The sequence below is a fragment of the Aulostomus chinensis genome, chromosome 2 (genome assembly GCF_037954235.1).
Source record: "Aulostomus chinensis isolate RoL2024-O1b breed Wild chromosome 2, RoL_Achi_v1.0, whole genome shotgun sequence".
NCBI lineage: Eukaryota > Metazoa > Chordata > Actinopteri > Syngnathiformes > Aulostomidae > Aulostomus > Aulostomus chinensis.
The window spans coordinates 7,735,445-7,744,527 of NC_141321.1; the positions used below are offsets into that span (position 1 = coordinate 7,735,445).

Here is a 9,083-nt window from a genome sequence, read left to right on the forward strand (position 1 = left end):
AAAACCAGGCTGCATTTCACACTGGCCAGGGAAGAACTTGAGAAATTTGGGAACAGAGGAAACAGAAAGCCAGCCAGTAAAAACAACAACAACAACAAAAACAAACAACCACCTTAAGCAGTCCACAGTTGTTACCAAACACCTGAGTGACATCCTTGAGGACTTGTGACTTTCCAAGTGGAACTGCTGTGCCACATATTTTGTTGCTATATAATTTAGTACCAGGAATTCCACGAGCTTCTCTATCGGAATTACTTTCTTTGTCATAAGAGTGGTTCCACAGAGGACCTCGTGGTATTGAAAACAAAATCTACTTACATACAAAAAATGTATACAATACATCGATGCCATGCGGTATAGATAATCCTACAGAGAAAATAAACCCATAAATGAAGGTGAAATTTAATGTACAATTTTAAATTAGGCTTCTTTTAATTTATTACCAAGACAAAACCTTTTCAACCAGCCAACCTCAATGCCAGTCGATCTCTCCATAGTCTAAAATATGAGTCAGGGAGCAGAGTTAGACTTTGTAAGCAGTTTCGGAAGTATTCATTTGTGTATCCTTTCTTTGCAAAATCTATTTCTCCTATGTAAATAATAAAATAGCTCCACTGTAGAATTATTGGTCTCTGAGCTTCTTAAAAACACAAATTAACAATTAATATTATTTGTATGAAACTTTTAGATTAAATTTAGAGAGAAATTCTTCATCTTGAAGTAACTGCCCCTTAGCATCCCGAGCTGGTAACGAATATAACAGCATGTCTACCCATGTTGGTAAAATAACTATTTATTTTTGAAGATAATATTCACACTGTTCCAGATGTTAAAAAAGAGTTTTCAGTTCAAAAAAATCTACTAACAACAATACTTGTTACTTGTATTATTATTATTATTATTATTATTATTATTATTATTATTATTATTATTATTATTATTATTATTATTATTATTATTACGTTAGTACGCTTGTGTTTAAGGTATTCAATTTTCTTTTGAAAGCCAAACAGGAAACTGAGTTCTTCCTGACTGGACGTACCGACGTAATGTACGTCATGTCGTCAACTATACGGGTGGCTAAAGCTACCAGTGAGGCAGTGGTCCACGAACATGGCTGCAGCTCCCAGGACTGACATGCGTAACATGACCGGGGATGGGAACCCCCCTGCGTCCTGAACCGGCGACTGACGCGGCTGCAGCGAGTCCAGGGGTCCGCTGAAACCCACCGACGCGACCGGGCTTCATTTATTCAAGAGAAGATGGCGGAGTTCTCGCCCGTCCTGCCGATCCGGGATGGAGGAGGACGATTTGGCCAGCCCATCTTCCCTCGGTCCAGGTCCGGTTCTGAATCAGAGAGTGAACTGTCCCAGAGCCTGGCCCGGACCAAGATCCGCTCCTATGGGAGCACCGCCAGCGTCGCGGCCTCTCTGGGAGAGAAGTACATTGAGCATCGGGTTACAGGCAGCGATACCCTGCAAGGGATTGCGCTTAAATACGGTGTTACGGTAAGATGCTATCTGGATGTTTGTGCTGATGCAAATCCAGACCTGTGCCTCGCTGCATCTGGTCGGCTCAGGGTAGAGCTGTCAGCTCCCACGCCAACTGCTCACCGGCTGGGGTCGTTTTCTGTCGCTTAGCCCAGCACACACACTTTTTAAAGTGTGTCAACTCTCTCAGAGGAATCCGACGCTAGAGTGGCAGCTCCACTGGTCCCGCCGGCCTGCCGGTGCCCAGTTGACTTGATGTAGAACAACACTCAGCACAGCAAGTGCTTGATTGTGATGAGGCTCACAGCTCAGCTCAGTGCTGCTGCTCTGTTCACTGTATTACCCTTGTTGTTGTTGTTGTTGTTGTTGTTGTTGTTGTGTTTTTGGCTCATCTTGAGTGTCTCTGCAAAATGCGGCTGGTCTAACCTGGCACGCTCACATATGTGAAGAAAATGGTCCACATTGACAGAAGCACCCAGGTGGCCTGTCACCCTTGGAGGGGGTGGTGGTTTGCTCAGGAGGACTCCAGCGTGTCTTGTTGAACCCAAAGCTGATGAAAAACAATTAAAGGGTGTAAATGCTAGTTCATTACAGTGTTGTGATACTGAAACTCGGAACCCCTTTACACAGCAGACAAAACTGAAAACGTAGAGTTCAGCAGCAGCTACTACCGAACAATGTGTACACAATGTGAAGTATTCCACGCGGGTGGCCCGCTGCGACCCTGCTCAGTAAGAGTGCCCCGGCTTCCCAGGCATCTCAGTGCCCTGGTGCCTTTTAGTTCAACATTCCAGATCACAGGACAGTGATGCTACGGTTAGCACCATAGCTACATGTCGACGCCAAAGGAGTACTGTAGCTATTTTAAGAGCCAAGAACGCACAGGGCGATTATGAAATAAGATGAACAGCAATCAAAGTAAACGCAGCAGTCAGAGTAGCTGCAGGCGCTGTGGCGCGTGTGCTTCCAGCTTCCCCAGCTGGAGAAGTCCTGCTCAGGAGACGCAACATTTTTTATTGATGGATGTTCCCTTGGGACGAATCGTCTCCTTTTCAAAGGGATCGGAAAACGTAAATCAAGACCAAAACAGTTACAACACACTGCTTGAAATGTACAGCAAAGGTTGACAGTGTTAGCAGTGCAGAGTTGATGAACCTGAAAATACGACCACGGAAAAACAAGCGCAGGAGAAATGATTCAACTCCTTGCATATTGATTAGTAGGATCTCATTCAGTGACCTCTCCGACCTTTCATTTGGGGCACCAAAAGCCTACTTTAGCCTTTACCACCTTTGTGGGCTTGGTGGCCGGTGGGGCTGAGGCATAAAACGTCGGTGTCTACCAGAGTGTTTCTATGGATGACGATGATCCAGGGATTGACGGGATTCTAATTGAGACAATATTTCGAGTTTAGCTGTCCAGCAGAGAAGTGGGCGCCTCGGTGCGGCTGACAGCTCACACCCACGCAGGGATGCTGAGCCAGTATTGACCCCCGTCTTGCTCCTTTGCTGGCCCGGCAGTATTTGAGCCGTTTCTCAGCTGTTTCTCCTGAGCTCGTGGTCGCTGACGCATTAATAACACGTGATACCACCGTGTCCATGCTGCTGGCTCAGAGATCCTCCACTATGAACCCTGTCAGAAATGTGCTTATTAGTATTTCAGCAGTATAATAATTTTCTCAGGTGCCTTTGTGCACCTCTCGAACACTGATGTAGACGAACTAGTTTCTTTAAAAAACATTTGTTTTCTTAAAATTGTTTCTCTCGTACCTTTTTAACAGTGCACTAAAATCAGAATGCTGCTGGTCTCAGTCTCATGAGTACTTCTGCTGACTGTGACCTTGTTCAAGTTGTTGCTGTTTACATGGCGGTGTCTTATTCAGAGTAAATCTTAGTCAGATTAATTCCAGAATATTGCCGTGAGTGAACCCGAACAGTCTTTAAACATCTACTCAGTCAGCTTCAGTTCAGAGTTTGTGTGCTGGGACGGTCGAGGGTGCATTTCCAGGTGAACCTTCTCCCTCTGACAGTGCAGGTGTAAGGTAAGACTTTTGCTTGCGCTGAATCAGTGCCAGCTCTGATATTTGTGTTGATAAAATGTCAGAAACACATTGTAGTTGCTGCTGAGTCGAGGGTCTCAGCTCGCGGACGTGGCAGTATCACGTGGTAGCTGTGGTGGTCAGCACAGAGCAGCAGCTCCTCACACTGTCCTCCTCTCTGTTGCTCTGATCCACCAGATGGAGCAAATCAAGAGAGCCAACAAGCTGTTCAGCAACGACTGCATCTTCCTGAAGAACAGCCTCAACATCCCCGTGGTGTCGGAGAAGTGCTCCATATTTAATGGACTGTCTCTGGAGTCTCCTGACGGGGAGAGCGATGTAACGTGTCAGGAGACGGATACACCCTGTGTTGTGATGCAGGATATTGAAGGACCTTCGCCACCTCCTTCACCACCACCCACTGGAGATTCCACAGCCCCCCAGCCCCAACCAGAGGAGCTCTCAGCCAAAGACTTCTTACACAGACTGGACTTGCAAATCAAACAGTCAAAGCAGGCAGCGCGCAGGCTGAAAGAAGAGGAAGTGAGGTGAGCCAGGCCTGATGAAGTTGCTGCTTATTTCCTCCGTGCACCAACTGCTGGAGTGCACTTCCTCTGATGACCCTGTCTCACCCAGTCACCTTCTCTCTTCCTCATTTATTTATAATATCAATGACACTGAAATGAGAAATGCTCACTAGTTGTGGTGTGACCATGCAGATTTGAAGCCTTCCTATAAGGGCAACCCCCCCCCCCCCCCAAAAAGCAGCTTTTTGCTCACAGACTTATTTAGACTTGAAGAACTTGAAGTGGGGCGGCACGGTGGTGTAGTGGTCAGCACTGTGTCCTCACAGCAAGAAGGTACCAGGTTCCAGTCCTGGCTCCATCACAGGATCTTTCTGTGTGAGTCTGCATGTTCTCCATGTTCCTGTGTGGGTTCTCTCTGGTACTCCAGCTTCCTCCCACAGTCCAAAGACATCAAGAGGGGACGAGGCTGATTGATACTCTAAATTGACTGTAGGTGTGACTGTGAGTGTGAATGGTTGTCTGTCTCTATGTGTTGGTCCTGAGATGGACTGGTGACCTGTCCAGGGTGAAGCCCGCTTCTCACCCAAAGGCTGCTGGGATAGGCTCCACCCCCCCCCCCCGTGACCCTTAACAGCATAAGTGGAAGAAAATGGATGGATGGATGGAACTGGAAGTGGCTGTAACAGAGTGACGTGGCAAGTGAGGAATGGAAGATGGGAATCCGGCGTGTTTCAGTGCGGCTGTGCTAGTCAGATACCTCATTGTGCAAGTGTCAGGTATTTGGCTGTCAGGCTTGAAGTGTTTTCCTGATGCTGCGTGTTGGGACAGTGGTCCTCTCAGCAGTACACACATTCATACAGAGACACTGAGTCATTCCAGCACTCTCCTCTCCAGGCTCTGAGGGTGTGTGAACGGATACTGGCGCCCTCGTTCCCGGCCGTCTTCCTCGCGGCAGCTTCACTGTGTGTGTCTGATCTCTGGGAGAGGTGGCACCTTTTTTGAATAACGGTGCTACAGTTCTATAAAAAGATTGTTCACATAGACTGCTATAGGAGTGCAGGCCAACAATCCTCCACACGACTGCTCTCCTTATAAAGAATATTTATGTTCTTCTGTTCCAGAAGCTTTTGGGCGTGAGGTGGGGTTCACCCTGGACATGTTGAGGTTATTCTTTTTCATAAAGCATTATTTTTCTGTGAGTGATTAATTTAAATCGATCAGTGGTTTTGCCAGTACAAACAAGTGTACATTCCAGAGTTGCGAGGGATGAGCAGGCCATCCTTGTTCTCTCTTTAAGCTCATCAGATGGTTGTGATTAAGGTATTTCACTGCCCTGAGGAGGTTGGACAGTCAGCAAGACCTGGGGGGGGGGTTAAACATCCAGGTGACAAACTCCAAACGTGGTAGGTAGATCATGACAGGCTGAGTGAACTCAAGTTGGACACAGTTGATCCGCCACAACCTTTGATTGGTCTCCGCTGGGCTGCGACCTCGTTGCCATGAGCCCTTGATAGTGGATCTGTGTCATGGTACAGGCTGATCCACTCTTCCCTCCAGCTCACTGGTATCCAGTTGAATCTAGTCAGTCTAGTCTAGTCAATTAGAGTCGAGGCTAATCAGTCTAGTCAGAGTCTCGTCTCGTCTCGTCTCGTCTCGTCTCGTCTCGTCTTGTCTCGTCTAGTCTAATGTCAAAGACCACAAATGGAAAACCACCCTAATGGCCTGCTTACGCTTCTCTTTCCTCTTCAGTGTTTCCTCTCATCTGTCATCTCAAGAAGTTCTGACACTGAGTCTGAACCTGCTTGTGTTCTCTCTCACGTGTGTGTGTGTGTGTGTGCGTGTGTGTGAACGGAGAACGTATGTATGTGTATATATGTATATAGACACACACATACATATATGTGTGTATATATAATATATATAATATATATATATATATATATATATATATATATATATATATATACGTGTGTATACATATATATACACATACATATATATACACACACACACACACACACACACACATATATATATATATACACACACATATATATATATTATGGCATGCCGTTCAGGAAATTAATCTTTGAATATATTGTGTGAACCTCTGAATATATTGAATGAAACTCTGAATATATTGAATGAAATTCTGAATATATATATGAAACTCTGAATATATATACGAAACTCTGAATATATATATACATGCAACTCTGAATATATTGAATGAAACTCTGAATATATATACGAAACTCTGAATATATATATGAAACTCAGAATATATATACGAAACTGAATATATTGAAATAAACTCTGAATATATATATGAAAATCTGAATATATTGAATGAAACTCTGAATATATATATGAAACTCTGAATATATTGAATGAAACTTTGAATATATGGAATGAAACTCTGAATATATATATTCAGTTTCATTCCATATATTCAGATTTTCATTCAATATATTCAGAGTTTCATATATATATATTCACAGTTTGATTCAATATATTCAGCGTTTCATTCAATATATTCAGAGTTTCATATATATATATTCATAGTTTCATTCAATATATTCAAGGTGTCGGCAAATCTCATTTGCATTTGTCTGTCTGTCCACAGTCCGCTGTGTGAGTAACGTGTCCAAAGCTGACGATGTGTCGCTGATCATCAAATATGTTCAGTACTAAACTTACGTTCAGCCTGCATTGGTCTATGAATGTGGGCGATTCTTACTGTATATGAACAATATATGAAGAGCTACCCTTTCAGTTCACGAAATCCCTGCAGCCGCAGCAGCTTCTCCAGTCCCGGAGAAGTGCCGCGTCAGAGCGCAGTGCCATTACGCACGGCCGATCACTGTTTTACCTTCATTGAACCACCTGAAAACTATATCAAGCGAACCATACAGATCTAAATACGATCACTGTTTTACCTTCATTGAACCACCTGAAAACTATATCAAGCGAACCATACAGATCTAAATACGATCACTGTTTTACCTTCATTGAACCACCTGAAAACTATATCGAGCTAACCATACAGATCTAAATATGATCACTGTTTTACTTTCATTGAACCACCTGAAAACTATATCGAGCGAACCATACAGATCTAAATACGGACCTCTACACACAGCAGAGTGTTCCGTTAATAGTTCTGCTTTTTTATGAAGGAAAAACATGGCCGCCCGCAGGCACTGCCGTGAAGTCTGACGTCAGTTGAGTTTCATATATATATTCAGAGTTTCACTACATATATTCAGGATTCATTATATATATTCAAAGTTTCATTCCATATATTCAAAGTTTCATTCAATATATTCAAAGTTTCATTCAATATATTCAAAGTTTCATTCCATATATTCAGGGTTTCATTCAATATATTCAGAGTTTCACTCGATATATTCAGGATTCATTATATATATATATATATATATATATTCAAAGTTTTGTATATATATTCAGAGTTTCATTCAATATATTCACAGTTTCATATATATATTCAGAGTTTCATTCAATATATTCACATTTTCATGTATATATTCAGAGTTTATTTCAATATATTCAGAGTTTTGTGTATATATTCAGAGTTTCATATATATATTCAGAGTTTATTTCAATATATTCAGAGTTTCGTATATACAGAGTTTCATATATATATTCAGAGTTTCATATATATATTCAGAGTTTCATATATATTCAGAGTTTATTTCAATATATTCAGAGTTTCGTATATATATTCAGAGTTTCATATATATATTCAGAGTTTCATTCAATATATTCAGAGTTTCATATATATATATTCAGAGTTTCATTCAATATATTCAGAGGTTCACTCAATATATTCAAACATTCATTTCCTGAACGGCATGCCATAATATATATATATATATATATATATATATATATATATATATATATATATATATATATATATATATATATATATATATATATATATATATACATATACATATATACACACACACACACACACACACACGCACACATACATACATACATACATATATACACATACATACATACATATATATGTGTGTGTGTGTATATATACATATATATGTGTGTATATATATGTGTGTATATGTATATGTGTATATATATACACATATATATACATATATATGTGTGTATATATATATACATATACATATATATGTGTGTATATATATGTGTGTATATGTATATGTGTATGTGGTACAGAGGAGCCCTCAGCTGTGACCAGCGCGGCTGTTTGATCAGCCTCATCCATTATTCACACACTCGCCTCCACTCTGTTGACCAGTCTGCCTCAGGAAATTTGAAATGTGATTCCTTGCTGGAACATTTTCCACTGAGTAAACCTCATTTGTGTTTTTCTCATTCACAGGAACCATGAGGAGAGTTACGCTGCCCCCACTACATCATACCAGGAGATATAAAGGACGAGTATGTTTACTTGAAGCCCCATCTTAAGACGCACACACACACACACACACACACACACACACACACACACACACACACACACACACACACACACACACAAACTATGACACAACATCTTCATGATTTTTTTTCTTTCCCCTTCTGCTTTTATGAACCTATGTTGAACAAATGTGTTATTTTTTTTGCCTTTTCTTTATTGATTATTACAATTGTAATTGTTACAATGTGTGTGTGATTATTGTTGTTTTGTACCATTTTACTGGGAGACTCAGCACTTATGGGCATCTTATATCTAAGGACGCTTTATCATATATTGCTGTACAGAACCCACCTGTTGCACACCCCCCCCCCCCCCCACACACACACACACACACACACTCAGAGATTTCAGAAGGATTAGCTCATGGTACTTGCAAACTAGTGCTTCTGATTTTCTGAATCCCCTCCTGGAATAGTACCTTTCAAAGTATATCCAAGCCTTGGTCCTCGGTGTTTACCCTGTATGAGTGTGCCCCACACTGGAAGCGTGGATGGACTCAAGCCTCTCGTTTGCCTCAGGAGTGTGTCCAGGGG

The 9,083-nt window shown here is 41.7% G+C and overlaps 1 protein-coding gene across 1 annotated transcript; it reads left to right on the plus strand.

The window, feature by feature from the left end:
• The first annotated feature begins 1,057 nt into the window (after nucleotides 1-1,057).
• Nucleotides 1,058-8,622, plus strand: lysmd2 (LysM, putative peptidoglycan-binding, domain containing 2). Its single transcript, XM_086225554.1, has 3 exons — nucleotides 1,058-1,508; nucleotides 3,727-4,076; nucleotides 8,452-8,622. The coding sequence occupies exons 1-3, from the start codon at nucleotides 1,263-1,265 to the stop codon at nucleotides 8,501-8,503; spliced, it is 648 nt and encodes a 215-aa protein (XP_086081680.1). The 5' UTR covers nucleotides 1,058-1,262; the 3' UTR covers nucleotides 8,504-8,622.
• The last annotated feature ends 461 nt before the right edge of the window (nucleotides 8,623-9,083 follow it).